The 15,472-nt window shown below is 42.5% G+C and overlaps 1 protein-coding gene across 1 annotated transcript in view; it reads left to right on the top strand.

Moving 5' to 3' along the window:
• LTK (leukocyte receptor tyrosine kinase) overlaps nucleotides 1–15,472 on the top strand; it is a 47,055-nt gene that overhangs the window by 21,580 nt on the left and 10,003 nt on the right. The window contains exons 11-22 of the mRNA XM_057364072.1: nucleotides 3,959–4,060; nucleotides 5,623–5,800; nucleotides 6,324–6,474; nucleotides 8,625–8,756; nucleotides 9,288–9,444; nucleotides 10,292–10,474; nucleotides 10,994–11,092; nucleotides 11,609–11,761; nucleotides 12,490–12,600; nucleotides 13,254–13,440; nucleotides 13,774–13,864; nucleotides 15,085–15,149. Coding sequence (XP_057220055.1) covers nucleotides 3,959–4,060; nucleotides 5,623–5,800; nucleotides 6,324–6,474; nucleotides 8,625–8,756; nucleotides 9,288–9,444; nucleotides 10,292–10,474; nucleotides 10,994–11,092; nucleotides 11,609–11,761; nucleotides 12,490–12,600; nucleotides 13,254–13,440; nucleotides 13,774–13,864; nucleotides 15,085–15,149 — 1,609 coding nt within the window. The remainder of the gene's footprint in view (nucleotides 1–3,958; nucleotides 4,061–5,622; nucleotides 5,801–6,323; nucleotides 6,475–8,624; nucleotides 8,757–9,287; nucleotides 9,445–10,291; nucleotides 10,475–10,993; nucleotides 11,093–11,608; nucleotides 11,762–12,489; nucleotides 12,601–13,253; nucleotides 13,441–13,773; nucleotides 13,865–15,084; nucleotides 15,150–15,472) is intronic.

The following is a 15,472-nucleotide window of genomic DNA, read 5'->3' as shown; positions in this document are numbered from 1 at the left end:
CCACTATTCCTTCCCATCTTTTTCTGATCCAGTGTCCTGTTGTCTGTCCCTTTGTTCTGTGAAACCACTCTTCTATAAAATGCTAACTATGCACATTTTACTTGAAATTAAGAGGAAAATAGGTTCCTTAATGGTAATTCCTTTTTTTTTTACTCCAGCTCCTAAACAACCCTGTCTCCCAAACACTTTGGGACCTCCACGCTAAGACTGTTTTGAAATTTTGAGGAAACTGAAGGGAGTGAATTCAGATGTGCTTGTGCCAGCTGATGTGCATCCAGCTGCTGGACTTTATTGCCCCACGGGAGCAGATAATCCTCCAGTTTACCCACAGCCATTTTGCTGGGTGTGGTGTAGGTACTCATCCTTTGGCAAGCAGGTGGGCAGTAAATGCCCCTGCAGCAATGTTACTGGAGCTTGTCCATTAGGCTGCCCAAGGTACTCCTCATTCTCAACTGGGATAAATTGCACTGATGTCCAGGAGCAGCTGGCACTTATCCCATCTGAAGGCACGACCCAGAGATGTGTGAGTCATGCAGAAGAAAGACATCAYGAAGGAAACATGTTTCTCAGAAGCCTTGTACTTGTCACTGTTCCTTGAATCCTCTTTGCAAATTGACGTTTTCTCGCCTCTCAAAGCAACCCCCTTGTATTTGTCTTCCCATGACTTTAATTCAGTTAGGCTGCAGAGAAGCCCAGCAGCTCTGCTGTGTTTTCAGTAATGAAATTACTTCTCCCTGGCAAGGACAGGTTTCAGATGTCTGAGACAGAGCCAATTAAAATCCAAGCAGTGAATTCTTTTCATGAGGGCAGCAGGAAGGATGTATGGCAGGAAGGAAGGATTTGCTGCTTGCTAGGATGTAAATATTATTTTCTCCATCTATTTCAATCTTGTAGTTCAACTCTTTRCAAAACCCAGTGCTCAATGAAAGCACCGTTTGTGTATGCAAGGTGGGAAAGAAGGTGAGGTTTTCTATGTAACTCAAAATTGAGAGGAACGGTTCAGTAAGATTTAAGAGAACAACTGGGTAGTGAGGGCAGCTCAAGAGACATCAATAAGGACAAAATCCAAACAGACCATTATTTGGATGGCAGGTCCTGGGCATTGACAGATGCTTTTCCCTGAGAAAAAGGTGAGATGAAACCACATTTTGGCTTACACAATCACCTTGTGTAGGACAATGTCACAGACTGGATGATGTGTCTGGTTCATYGTGAGAGCTCTGGGCAGACAGACATAAAGATACTTCATAGTTTCAGTTAACTAGTGCTTTCATCGGAAGAGGTCTGAATTTTGAGTGTCTCAGTTTGAAACTGTGGACTGGCACAGCAAATAGAATGCTGATAGTTGCCCTCTTCRCTGCCTTTGCTGTTACCCATTGGTGCCCTCAGCATTGTATTGTTCCAGTTAAGATCACAGGTCTGTGGTCTATCAGATTGGGAATTGCATTTCAGTCTGTGCATCATTTGCAATTTCCCAGAAAACCGCTTTATAAATGGCAAGACTATCCAAAAAGAGCTTTTGTATAGTGTACCTCTACTTATGGATTTTAGAGTCCCTGACCCAGTGAAGTCTGATTTGGCTGATCTTGTCAGTCTTTTTGCTTGAGGTGAATTGTGGGGAGTGCTTCAAGCCTCGTTACTGCCTCCTTTCACTGATTTCAGAAGCTGTTGACTAGAAATGCAATAGATCAGCCAAAGGGATGAGGAAGGGGGAAGCCAGTGCAGCTTCCCCATTCTCTGTCCCACTGCAGGACAAGCTGGAGGGGCTCCAGGAACACTGCAAGCTGCATTAGTAAGATGGGATCTCTGAGGAGACCATTCACACCTTGAGGATCCTGTGAGGCATTTTACTCAGATAATCTCAGCCACCAGATCTCTGTTTCTATTTTCATTACAGCCCTAGAGACACTGAAGCAGGARTGAATTACTTGAGCTCTCTGCCTGCAGAAGATGCCCTGTCTTTCTCCTTTACACTTCCCTCTGTCTCTTTCAGTGCAGAAATTAATGTTAGCTAAAACCTAGAGAAAGGGAGTCTGTGCTYTTTGTATTTTTCTGATATAAATACACCTTAATATGAATTAATTCTTGTTCCCTTCCATTCACTCAACAGTTGACATTTTGGCTGTTAGAAGAGGAAGTGGAAACTAAAATAGACTGGAGCACCAACCCTGGGTACCAGGGCCACACCATGTTTGTAGAAAATGCTGCCTTATGAGTTCATGTCTGACAGTGCATAAAACATCAGCCTTTGAAGAGTTAACTGCTCATGTGGACAGGGCAATGCTCAGCCTGTATTGCAGCTCATCTGCTGCTTAGCACAGAGGAGACAAAGTTTCTTCTGGAGAGTAAGGGTTTGAGACTGCTTGGAGAAGGAGGAAAGATTGTTTGGAAATGAGGCATTGCCTTAGGACACTAAGTTGGGATGCCACAAAAAGCTCCATGCAGACACACAGATTGTTTCAGAGAGTGATTTACATTCCTTTGCTCTGGCWAACTTAACCAGACTTCTTGTACATCGTTAAGTATCTAAAACTGTTGTGACCTTTGGGATTTGTAATTCAGTGCAGGCCTTGGGGAGCATCTTTTCTGGCTGTGCATTGCATTTTTCATTCTGTTTTCCTCCTTGCATTTGATTAATTTCATTTGTTTTGAGTTAATTTAATTTTTCACTGGCTTGACAACTTCACCCATTGAAGTTCTCTRTCTCAGTATGAACAGAGTGTGCCAGTACAAAGCTTTCTTTTAATTCCATGCATCAACGTGCCTTCAGTCAGACCTGGGGGGAATATTCTCAGGAGTTAAAGCTCAGCAAGGTCTCCATGCTTCAGTTAGTTATTTGGCCTTTCTGACACAGCTAACAAGGGTGTTAATTATTGCTATTTAGAGCACTGGCTTTGTGGCAGAGATAATTGTCCATCTGGAACTGAGTGAGCCTCTTTTCAATAGAGCATCAGACAGCTGTTAGATTCTCACAACTGGAACAAATTGAAATATTTGTAATGTTTTTCAACTGATGAAAAATATTCAGTGTTAAATGAACTGAGGGCTCACAAAATGGAAAGAAGCCTRTCCTTTTTCTTATAGAGATTTTCCAATCAAAAAATCTGCATAAAAACGGGTAATTTAACTACTGAAACAGGATGCTTGCAGATTATGAGGCAAGGGTTCAGTTATTGCTTTTTCCTGTTGTAACACAGCACTGGTTGTGTGGTGTTCTCAATGCAGATGTTTTGGATCAGCAATTGATGTGAAATTCCTCCTCTCAGAGAAAGAGCTGGTTTTCAAAGGTTTATCTCAATGGTCAGAAATGTAGAGTTTTGCTCCGTGGTTCTCAAAAAGGTTTGCCCTAAGATGTGCAGCTGGTGTCAAGGATATGCTGCTATTYCTTTACTGTGTATTTTAGTGAGACATGTAATTTTATTTAGTATTTTATTCTCTAAGTGAGGTTTCAGGTGCTCAAAGTTGGTTGCTGAGAGGAGGGTGATTTGTCAAGCTGGCTTACTTGCCTTGACACCATTCAGAACCAAAGACAACGATTTTTGTTACCACTCCCCTTTACACCTCCAATCAYTTGACTGTCCAGAATTGTCACCTGCCTGTTTTACCAGCAGAACCTGGTATCTGTTCTCCCACTCTACATTTTCCCTAAAATCTCTTGTAATCACAGCTAGAGAAATTTGGTGGCCAAGGAGCTTATCCTGCATGGGATAATGTGGAGGACCTGTGTTCATGTGAGGATCCACTGACTTCAACACAAATAAAAGTAGCTAACCTAAGACAGGGGCTCMAAAGAGTAATACAAAATCATGATTGTTCAAAATACCTTTTCTACCCAAGTTAACATTTGCTTATTTTAACCRAATGGCTGTGCTTAATTAATTCATGTTAGCTTCAAATTTTCCACCCCTCTTTTCTATCATCCTCCCACCTCTTTCCTCYGTTCTACAAACTATTACAGGAAGACAACAGAACCATTTTGGTGGGAAACGCCAGTACCCACGKGAGATTAATATCCTGGATGAGAATCTTCTGAACCCCCTGGAAGAACCCTCCCTCCCAGGTACATGATTCGTTACTGAAAACCTTTCTCTTGGCTATTAAAGGTGGCTCCATTCCTGTCCCCTCTGTGTGATCTGTCTAAAGCAGTAGGCCAACCATATGTAATCCATGCCAAAGATGTGGAGACTGTGTCAGGTAGTCTCTGTTTGGATATAGGGAAGCAGTTTGCTTTGCAGGAGCTCAGCAGTCCTTAAATAGCAGATCCTCTTTAAAGAAAAGCAGAATCTCTTTAAGTGAAAACAGAAGCTGCATGACTCAGATTCAGAATGCATGAAAAGGCAGCTTAGGAGCAATAGGTGTAGACTGTACAGAAAGCTGGAAATAGAAAGAGTGCTGAGCAGTGAAGATGAATAAAGTGAGTGTAGAATAGTGGTGTAAAGATAAAAATCCAGGGAGGACAAGTAAATGAGGAAATCCACTGAGGAGAAAAATTGGATGAAAAACTAGGAAAACAGGGGACACTGGGAACTAATTTACTGATAGTAGAGATTGCTCCTCTGGAGGACAGGTAAGAACTGTGCAGGAAGAGCTGTCTAAAGGCGGAGGTGAGGAGGACAGGTTGTTCTGGAGGCTGTTTTGTGGCCAACAAATACCAGTGTGTGACTGTACCAGTTCCTGAAGTCTGTGTCTCCCTGGAATGTGAGAGTCTGTTCCYGTTAGCTCAAGGGAATGCTGTAGTRCAGCTGAAACTCATACTGCATTGATCCATCTGCATGTTCAGAGGATGATGTCTGTTGGGGATGGTTTTGCTTGCCTTTTCCTTGAAACAAGATTGGAATTTTTGTTTTAAAAGTTTGTAATTTTTACAGCTATTTTAATCTTCAGCTCTTAAACAGTTCTACTTCTGAACAGTTCTACTTCTGACTCTGGCTTTTGTGTGCACACTGCATCACACAGTTTTTACATACATTACTGAAAAGTTTTATTTATTCAAGATGGATATGTTTGGGTCTTGGACAAGGGTCTTGGAATGGAGGGCAGTTATCTGCTGCACTGTTGTAAAAACAAAAGGATAATGCAGAATAAGAACCAGGAAAGAAATTGCCTGGGAGAGAAGGGTCCCTACTGATGGTAGCAGGACACTGTCCCCTGGCTGTTTYTGCTTTCGTGGCCTTCTTGTGCAAGCCTGAGACAGGTCCCTTAAAACTTTCCCTGTGTTTCATAGATTGTCACTAGTTGTAATGACAGAGGGCTTTCAACCTTGATTTCTGTGTATGGGCTTTAKTATTCATCTAGAAAGTTGAACATTTTCTTGCTTCAGACTGGTGCTGAGAACACGAATTTGATCATATCTGTGAGACACTTGGATAAACCCCTTCTTAGAAGTCCAGTCCTTCTTCCCTTTTCCTTTGCCCCCTCACACTCAGTTGATGAGGTTTGTCTGCAGTCTATGATCTATCAAATAGTGTGCAGGAAATAAGGTGAGAGAAGAGAAGAGAAAAGCAAACAGTGACCATAACAAAGCAGTAGTTGTACTTGACTAGAACAAAGTGAGCATAATACAAGTACTGAGAAATACAAGGAAGCTCARGTCTGACTCAACTCTTGCTGTTTTGGTCACAGGGGACACAACTGTTGTTCTGTGGTGGTTCTCAACATGTGGTGCCAGTGGTCCCCATGGGCCAACTCAAGCTCAGTGTGACAGTGCCTACAGGAACAGCAATGTGTCGGTGACTGTGGAGAAGGAAGGYAGGCTCCGGGGAGTGCAGGTGTGGAGAGTGCCAGCCACAAACAGATACAGGTGAGGATCAGTGTGTGCTGCACGGGCAGCCACCTCTAACTGCTTTTTGTTTGTGGAGTTTCAACAAGCACAAATATGGGACCATCTGTACTGAGTGGGTGGAGGAGACAGTGAAGAAATAGGAGTGGTATCTATAAGGATATGTAGCTCTGAGTGCTGTGAAGCACAGGAGGGTGAGCAGTGACTTAGAGCAGATCAGAAGAGGACTGAGAGTGGGCATGCAGTCAAGCAGAAGTGCTGCCACCATCTCAGYCCTGTGGCCTAAGACATGTAGAGGGGGCTGTACAGCAGTGCCATCAGCATTCTCTGTCGCCAGTACTCTGGTGAGGCTTGGTCTGTCCTCTTGAGCAGCCTGCCTACATGRGTCTCTGACAAAGAATAGCCCCAAGCTGCTACAGCAGGAGAGCCTGCTCTGGAGAAATGTCTGTTTGGAAGTGAATGCTAGAGAGATCTTGCAGATGGATTTACTTTGGGGATGAGAAGTGTGAGAGTTGTTTCTTTAATTATTTGCTTTGCCTTGCAGGATTTCTGCCTATGGAGCAGCGGGGGGGAAAGGAGCCAAAAACCACAATAAGAGGTCCCATGGGGTCTTCATCTCAGCCACCTTCCACCTGGAGAAAGATGAGCTGCTGTACATCTTAGTGGGGCAGCAGGGGGAGGATGCCTGCCCTGGGGTGAGGGCCACCAAACACRTGTGGGCAGAAACCTTGCAGATACTGTTCAGTGGGTGGCTTGGGATTTGGTGATAAAAGGTAAAAATCCCAGAATCCAGCAATGAAATCCAGTCATCAGACAGGAAAGGACCAATAAAAGAAGTTAAAAAGAATCTCAAAACAGATATAAAGAGCATTGAAAAGAAAAACAATCCCAAAATGGACAAACAAATATGAAGCCCACAGAGAAAGAAGCCCACAAAGAAAGTTTGCCTTAAACTCCTGGTGTTTGAAATCAAGTTCTTCATCAGCTTTCTTGTGCTTATTTTAAGCAGGAAGCTCATAGGCGAGTGATGTGCACTCTGTCTTGTTTTTCCACAGCCTAGGGTTCTTTCTGACTGCCAGGATTTCAGAAAATTTACTATTATTTATGGAAGCACCCAGCARTGTTGTGGCTGCATGTGTTACATACTCTCTAAGCTTAGAGACTAAAGTCTGAATCCAAAGCCTACCAAAACCAGTGAGAATCTTTCCACTAATTCCAGTGGCCCCTGGATTAGGTATTTGTAATGACAAAAAAACCCACTCATGAGAAATGGAAATTGGTGACGTGAATGCTTATATATATGTTCTCTAATGCTAGACCAAATGATTTGAAAGTCCTTTTGTCACTTAGGCTCAAAAACAACCTCTTTTCAGCATCAGTTTTTGATACTGCCTTTTTCTAAAAATGGGATTTGTTAACCCCTGCTTGGGAACAAGGCTGTTTTTCCCCCACAGACTGGTGTGTTTGGGGTTGCCTAAACTATTCCTGTAGGCATTTGAAGTTACTGTTTGCTTTGCCAGAGTATATGATTTCTTCCCCACATGCTGCAACCGAYTCTAAACTCACCTTTTCTTCACTTTATATAGTACAAGAATTGTATTTATCTAAATAAAACATACATTTGTGTATCTGCAGTTCCCTTTTCAGTGCACTCTTTAGTCTTAGGTCATAATCTGAAAAGCTGTACATTAATCCCCTGCATTTCATGATTTGTTCTCCACATTGCAATTTATAACCCAGCACTATCTCCCTTTGGCAGGTGCTASTGGAAAAAGTTGCAGTTCATTTTTCCCACTTCCAAAGACCAACTTTCTTTGGCTTTGGAAATCATGATGAATCTGTGCATTGGGTGACTAATGTTTGTTTTCCTTTCTCTGAAGAAGTTCTGCTCCAAACCTTGATTCTCTCTCCTCAGATTTACCCYAGTTGCTTTTCCCTGGTCTTCATCGACCTTGCCATCTTGTGTCCTCCTGTTTGAATTAACCAGACAAATTACTCCACCAACTAAGAAAGGCCATGCACCRTCACTAGAATTGAGAAAGGGCTCTCCCTCTGTCAGTTTTCAATCAATCTCAGTCTCGGGATGAGATGCTATGGGCAGAAACTGGAAYGTGTTCCACCTGAATGTGATGAAGAATTTTGCTGTGAGGGTGACTGAGAATGAAACAGGTTCTGGAGTCTCCTTCTCTGGAGATAGTCAGAAGSCAYCTGGGCACAATCCTGAGTTACAGGCTCCAGGGAAGTCTGCTTGAGCAGCAAGGTTGGACTCGCTGAYCTTCAATGGTCGCTTCCAACCTTCCCTATTCTGTGATTCTGCATGSATGAAAGGACACAGGCAGTGAGACTGGTGCAGGAATAGGAAACTGGATCTCCAAATTACTCTTCCAAAATGTGTCAATAGATTATTCTTCACTATGTGTGGGTCACCTTTGTCTGCCTTATGTGTTTATCTCCTTGAGAAATAAATAGTAATTACATTACAGTAAGAAAGTTCTCAGAATTAATCTATAATCCAATATATTTAAAGGTTTTTGGTTAGAAGCATTTCTAAATATGAAAAATATTAATTATGTGTAATTAATGAGTTATTATCTTTCTTTTTCTGCATGCATCTTATTTTCATTTGCATGTGTAATGGGAGTTTGAAAGTCAGAAGTTACAGACACCTCTATCCCTCAGCTGTCAGTCCTAGAAGAAAAGGTTCCTTTCTACAAAGATAATACATGTACTGCTTTATATATGTCTAATATGCATGACAAACACTATGACATTATTATATGGAAACAAACAGCTCTCGAGAGTTGGACTTYGCTGATATCTGAGTCCATCTCTTGTCTCCTTTCAGGGCAATCCTGAAACCCAAAAGATCTGCTTAGGAGAGTCATCTCTCATTGAAGAAGATCACCAAAAAAACAAGGACCTGAAGGAATGGGCTGGAGGAGGTGGGGGTGGAGGAGGAGCAACCTACATCTTTAGAGTAAGTGTTTCCTCTTTGCATCCTGYCTGAGCAGTGTCCAGCAGAGCAGCTAGCTCTCACTGTCATGGCATATGAAAAACAGATSTTTAAAAAAAGATTATGCAAAAGGCATCTTCGTCATCTGCCTCTCTCTCCCTCTCCTCTTTCTGTCTCTGTTTGTTTTTTCTCTTTTTAGTTGTTTACCTCTTTCCATATCCTTGTTCATATTYATCACTCTCATTAGGCTAGCTGAACTGGTTCCTCAGTCCTTAACACCTCAGATGTGGGAATTACACTAGGATCCCACTTTAATGCTGGCAGCAGTCCTAGAAAAAAAAGAATCCCAAAACCTTGATGTTTGGTTTAACAGTTTTGAATGCAGGAACATGATGTAAAACATTTTTGTCATGATTCTATGAGACAAGCAGTAGCATTGCCCTGGCCTTGGGCCACTCTTCTTTGGGATGCTTTCATGATCTTTGATGAGTTTATATGAGTTCACATACCCAAGGGATGTGAAGTTTTTCTGATGTTTGATGGGGGGTTTTCCAGCAGAAGGATGGGATTTTCGAACCTTTGCTCATCGCAGCAGGAGGAGGAGGAAAAGCCTACCTGAAGGCCCAGGACAATTCCCTGGATGATGTAGCCCTGGAGCAATTTGAGAACAGCACTGCAGTACCTGGAGTCAGTGGGAGGACDGGGGCAGCAGGTGAGACACTAAAACCACACAAGGTCTGAATCAGGTGGCTGAACACACTCATTGTCCTGTAGGCATGAAGTGAAGGGCTTCTTTTTCAACCTTTTGGTATTTTTCTGTGGCAGTAWTGGTTGGAAATATGCTGGTAGTCTGCAAGGGATGTCTTCTGCTATGGTGTGTCACCAGATAAAAGAGAATGCACAGCAAAGGTGATGAGTGTTCCAGTAGAGGCAATTCCATTGGAGGATTCCTCTCTTCTGTGAACTGAACCAAGGAAAATGATGTGTGGGGGATGAAGCCATCTCCTTAAGAGTGTAACAGTGGCCTTTGAAGAGAAGACTTTTTCCTTGTTACTGCCCTTAAACCTGAACAACAACAATAATATTACGTGAATTATACCAGAAATGGAAGCTTATTTTTAATCTTTTGATGTCTGTGCCTAGAATCCAATCCTAAGAGACAAAAAAAAAAAAAAATCTGATGGTTGTCATCTCTTATGTARTAGACTTACTGAGGAGCCACTAGAGTGAAATGCAAAAATCCAGTTTATTTTTATTTCCCTGGGGAACTCTGSATCTCACATGGCTGACTGAAGGGGCATGGTGGGCTCCTTATTTCCTTAATGCCACATGAAATCAGTGCTGAAGTTTGTGCAGCCCATACCACAGGCTGTGCATTAGATTTCCACTTTGTTACTGCCCATGGCAATAGGAGCTTATCTGTATATTTTTTCAAACATAAAGATTGGGCTATCTTGAATTAGGAACTGAAGAAATGAATACGGGCTAATCTGTATCTCTCTACAGGGGATCTCTGCTTGTTCTTCCCTCACCTGTTCTTGTTTTCTCATACTCTGAAGGTGGAGGTGGTGGCTGGCAAGATGAAAGTCTGCTTCCTCAGGCTGGGAAATCCCTTCTGGAAGGTGGAGAAGGAGGACAAGCTTGCCCCCAAGCACTAGCCAAGCTCCAGTGGACCACCTCTGGTGGTTTTGGTGGGGGAGGAGGAGCCTGTACTTCTGGGGGAGGAGGCGGAGGGTACAGAGGTGAGTCTGCTGGGGGAATAGTCCTGGTGTCTGATTCTGTACCCTTCAGAGCACCTGCAGGTCAGGGCTAGTGCTCTTAGTGCAGAGGTACACGGCTGCAGGAGGTGACTCGCAGATACTTCAGGCTGAACATTATAAAACCCACCCTGCTCTCCACCATCCCTCTATAAACTGGGAAAACCAACGTTATAAAATGATTAAATATTTGGAAGGTATGATGAATCACTCCTTCACCCATTCCCAAATTATCCATGGAAAGTTATCCATTTCTTTTTTCTGTTAAATACRTATTTGCCTTGCAGAACTGAGAAACCTACATTAGATAAAGTCACTTCACTAATCTTGTCGCTGACTGGGTCAAGTGAGGGTTTGGCATTACATGATCCAATATCACTGGAAGGTTTTATTCTTCCAGAGCGACCCCAGRAGATAAGTGCCAGGAATCAACGTGGCCCATCAGAGACATCAGATTTTTGCAGCATGCACCACTGATCAGCTAACCATTCTCTTCTGTCCCAGGGGGGCATGCCTCTGATAGTGATGATATCACAGCTGGTGGGCAGGACGGCATCTCTTTTGTGAACCCCATTGGAGAGATCTTCTTGCATCCCTTGGCAGGTACAATATAGTTTTTATTCTAATTTATTTTCTTCCTTTTCCTTCCTTCTTCCTCTCTGTTTCTTCTTTCCTGCTCCCACTTCTCCTGCCTTTGCTTTTTATTCATTTCATTAGAGCTTAATTCACATTGCAGGTCAGACCTTTAGCTGTGGTCATTTCTTTAAATATTTCCATAGTGTTCTGGGACATTTTTTCTCTCAGCCTCTAAGCCAGGAGAGACACCAGTTATCAGCTTCAACCACACATCCTCAGTCCCCGACTCTTCCAGGTCAATTCATTCACTTCAAGGCCTCTCTGTTTGCTTAAGGAACCACATATCTTCTTCCCTACTTATCCCCATCAGGCTTCTGACATGTCCACACTGTGCAGGGCTGTCTGCTCTCCTGCAGAGAAGGAGAGAAGTTGTAGGTACCTGCTGGGTTTTGTTTCATTGGGATTTTTTTTTTTTTTACTTTACTGGAACAAGATAGGAAAAACGGAACTAAACCCATCTGTTGTGTCTGATTCCTTGTTCAGCCATGGAGAGTCATGGTGAGGTGGAGGTTCAGATCTATCTCAACTGCAGCCACTGCCACTCAGACAACTGCAAACGGGACCCTGAGACCAACCTGCCAGTCTGCCAGTGTGAGATGGGGGCTGTGCTGGCCAACGACAATGTCACCTGCACTGGTAAGTTCAGAAGTTTTAGCCTCATTGGGTAACATCTCTGTTCTTTATATAATCTCTCCTGTCTTTTTTAATGTTCAGTTCCCAAGTTAGAGCTAGTGGCTCCAGTGGACATGGTGYTGTGAGAAATGCCAGCCAAGCACAGGACTGAAAACTCCTGGTGACGTTTGCTTACATGCTGTGCTGCATTTCTGCCACCGTCTCCAATATTCACATTTGGATTAAGCAGGAGGTAAAATATCTGTAAAGAGACATGGTATAAATTTCCTGAATGGGCTCAGTAYATCAGATATTTCAGCATAAATACCTCCCCAGGATAATGTACCACCTACTGCTGAGTTCTTTAAGCCACAAATTACTTCCTTCCACAGCAGTTTCCCACTGTGCCTGTCAGCTGATGCYTTGTACTCGCAGTTATTTCCTCTCACAGTCCCTTGAAGCTCTAAAACATCAAGACTGTAAAGATTTTCAACTTACGAGTAGTGTTGTTACCCATTTATTGACAACTGAAGAATGGATAAGAAATCTGTGTTTTATCTTCACAATTATTTTAAAATTATTTAGGTACTTTTTCAGCCTTCAGGGCTATAGAGGGAGTTGCAGTAATTTTTATAGGATGGTCTGGGCATATCTCTGTACTGTTTTCTGAAATAYCAGCAACCTTCAGAGGGATGCTTTACAGTAGCTATGGCTGTTTTCTGATTAATCCACCTCTATTTTTATTCTTCCAGTGCCTCAGGGTCCTGTTCTGGAGGGACAGCTGCCTCTCCCCCTCCTCTTAGCTGTGGTGTCTGTGATTGTGGTTCTTGGAATGGTCCTCACTTGTGGCAGCCTGTCTATCAGTAAGATAMACTTACTTCTTACCACCCTTTGACKTRGCTTTTRGCAGTTAAATTAGACAAAAGGRGACCACCAGGCCACGTGTCACTGCATTCAATATTTGGAGCCAACGTGTTGTGGTCTCCCAAGTGGATTGCAGGAACAGGGAAAAAGAAGTGATAGAAAACATCACCACCCTCAGTTAGGCACAAGCAYAGTCCCAGAGGGTAAGGAATGCTCTTCCCTGGTATTTGCCACAGAACAGTGGAGGTAAGAAAGCCTTATTAGCAGGGGTTTCTTTAGCAGCCACTGTTATACAGGATGAAATAATAAACTGTAATTAAATACATAATTCATTCAGGGAGATAGTTTGATTTTTGGGATTTGATGTCAACAAGATGTCTTGTGGAGCATTCTTTCCTCAGCCCATGTACAAAGCAGCATAGAAACCTAAGTTGCTCCCAGGTGATTAGGTGCCTGCAGGAATAAGACTGTTTGCCTTACCTGTAGTAAATCTTTAAGAGTGTGAAGAAGAGCATGATATTGGCAAGCTAAAGATGTTTCTGGACCATTTATAATGATGGGATTGGTGTCATTCTGTTCTGTGTGGCCAGCATTATCTTTTCTGTCCAGTTGTTCATCTTCTTTGTGCATTTTTTTGTCTCCCCATCCACAGTTTATCACCTAAAGAAGCAGCAGCTGGAAGGAGCCAGAGCACGACTGCAGAGCCCGGAATATAAACTGAGCAAAATCCGTACATCTGTCATCATGACTGATTACAACCCCAACTACTGCTTTGCAGGGAAGGCTGCCACTCTGAGTGAACTGAAGGAGATCCCACGGAAGAACATCTCTCTGCTTCGGTGAGAAAACAAGGAACGGGAAAAACCTGTCCAACTGACTGCAAAGCACCTAGTCCAAGTCAGCCAAAATGCAATAGATGTGATACTTGCTATGTTCTCTAAGATAATTTGATTCCATAAAGTTCTCAAGTAGAAGATAATGAGTCTCCTGTTCCGAGGATCCAACTTCACTGTTTTAGTGACAGAAAATACTGAGAAGCTATTTTCAGAAGCTTTGAGATTAAAATAAAACTRTGTTGTTGATTTGTCTTGGACAAAGACAATTCTGAAGAGAAGATCCAATGCTGGATCCAAGGACATACAACACCTCTTTCCTCTCTTCTTTTCTTGCAGGGCACTAGGACATGGTGCATTTGGTGAGGTTTATGAGGGAACTGTGGTAGGCATTGCAGGGGATCCCAACCCTCTTCAAGTGGCTATCAAGGTCAGTACCTACAAATTTCTTGTACAGCAATAATTACCCCTAAGARCTATATTGTCTTATTGCTATTTCAGCTGGAGATTCATGTGGATCACATGCATAATGGCATATGCATATGTGTGATGGAGGCTCACACACATTGCTGCATCCAGGAATTACCAGCTTTGATTTGATTGCCTTCTCCTAAGTTTTTTCACATGATATATCTAAAAATTTGTGTTGTGTCTCAGTTACTTCCCTGTGTACTGAGAGTAGTGTTTTTCTGTCGTATGTGAAATTTTCTGGTAATCTCTTGTTACTGCACGGTGTTGAAAAGGCTGTTGTGAATATATATTGTGATATCATGCTAATTTCCCTGTCATTAATGACAAGAGATAACAGGCTGTTTTTCTCTGGAATTACTGCCATTGCATCAGGATTTGTCAATTACTCAGCCCTGAAGTTAAGGATGTTTTTAGTCTGCTTCTGTTATTTTATGAGCTTGTGACTCAGACAACCAAATCTACTTCTATGAGTTCAGTTTAAGAACATAGCTTCCATTAATCAAAAGAAGCTCTGCTGTTATTTATCCTGTCTTTCATGTCACAAACTTCCCTGTGCCACTGTATGAATGAAAACCCAGGACACCAGTAAGCAGCTGCAACTGCCTAACTCARTTTCACTATCCAGACTGGAAGAAGCACCAGAGCACAGTGGCAAACAGAAGGAGATCAGCTTATTGTTCATTCGTGGTAATCCAGAAAGCTATAGGGGTGTGTGACACAAGAATTTAAATCAAGTGGCTGTGAGATGTGTCACATGACATGGAAGCATGTGCTGCAATGTGGGCACAAAGAAAAGGGAGAAGAAGTAACAATTGTCATTTTAAAGAGCCTTCTACACCTGTAAGTCCCCACCTAATATTTTTCTTGATGTGTACCTGAAACTATTTTTGCTCCAGAAGTGTGTGTAGAGTTCAATTCACACACACACACACACACACACACACAAACAAAATCTTCAAGTAGGTCACTGGTTTTCTATTCTGACTTCAACTACCAAATGGATCATATGCTGTGCAGTAAGCTGGACACTGGAAGGATGTGCCACTGCTTGTAGGTTCCTGAGGTGATCTACATTTTACATGTTCATTCTTTTCTTTTTTCCCTTTTTTTTTTTGGTGGTCACTTAAATATTCTCAATTCTTTGGTGGGATGGCTCTCGCTGTCTTTACCTCTCAACAGACCTTGCCAGAAGTCTGCTCTGAGCAGGATGAGATGGATTTCCTGATGGAAGCATTGATTATCAGGTACAGTTTAAGGAGGTTTTTAACTGATGGTGGGAAGGGGGAAAAAGAGTAGTGCACATATTCATAGGCTCATTTATCCATCATTCATCATTTGCCTCTGTTCAGAAAAGAAGTTCAGTCTTATTTTTCACCAGATGGCATTTTAGTAGCATGTAAGTTACTGGTTTCAGCTGCTTGTTTAACTCAAACAAACAAACAAACAAACAAACAGGGAAAAAAAAAAAAGAGGTTCTTTTGTTGCTCATCTCTGGTGCTTTAATGCCACTTTAATGCCAGTAGGCAACTTGGCTGCACACAGCAGTGGGGTGGAGATGAGAATCAGA

This window comes from Malurus melanocephalus, unplaced genomic scaffold, assembly GCF_030028575.1.
Source record: "Malurus melanocephalus ecotype Western Australia unplaced genomic scaffold, MMel_1.1 scaffold_2, whole genome shotgun sequence".
Taxonomy (NCBI): Eukaryota; Metazoa; Chordata; class Aves; order Passeriformes; family Maluridae; genus Malurus; species Malurus melanocephalus.
Note: the sequence above shows the minus strand (reverse complement) of the source record. Positions and strands in the feature narration are given on the sequence as shown.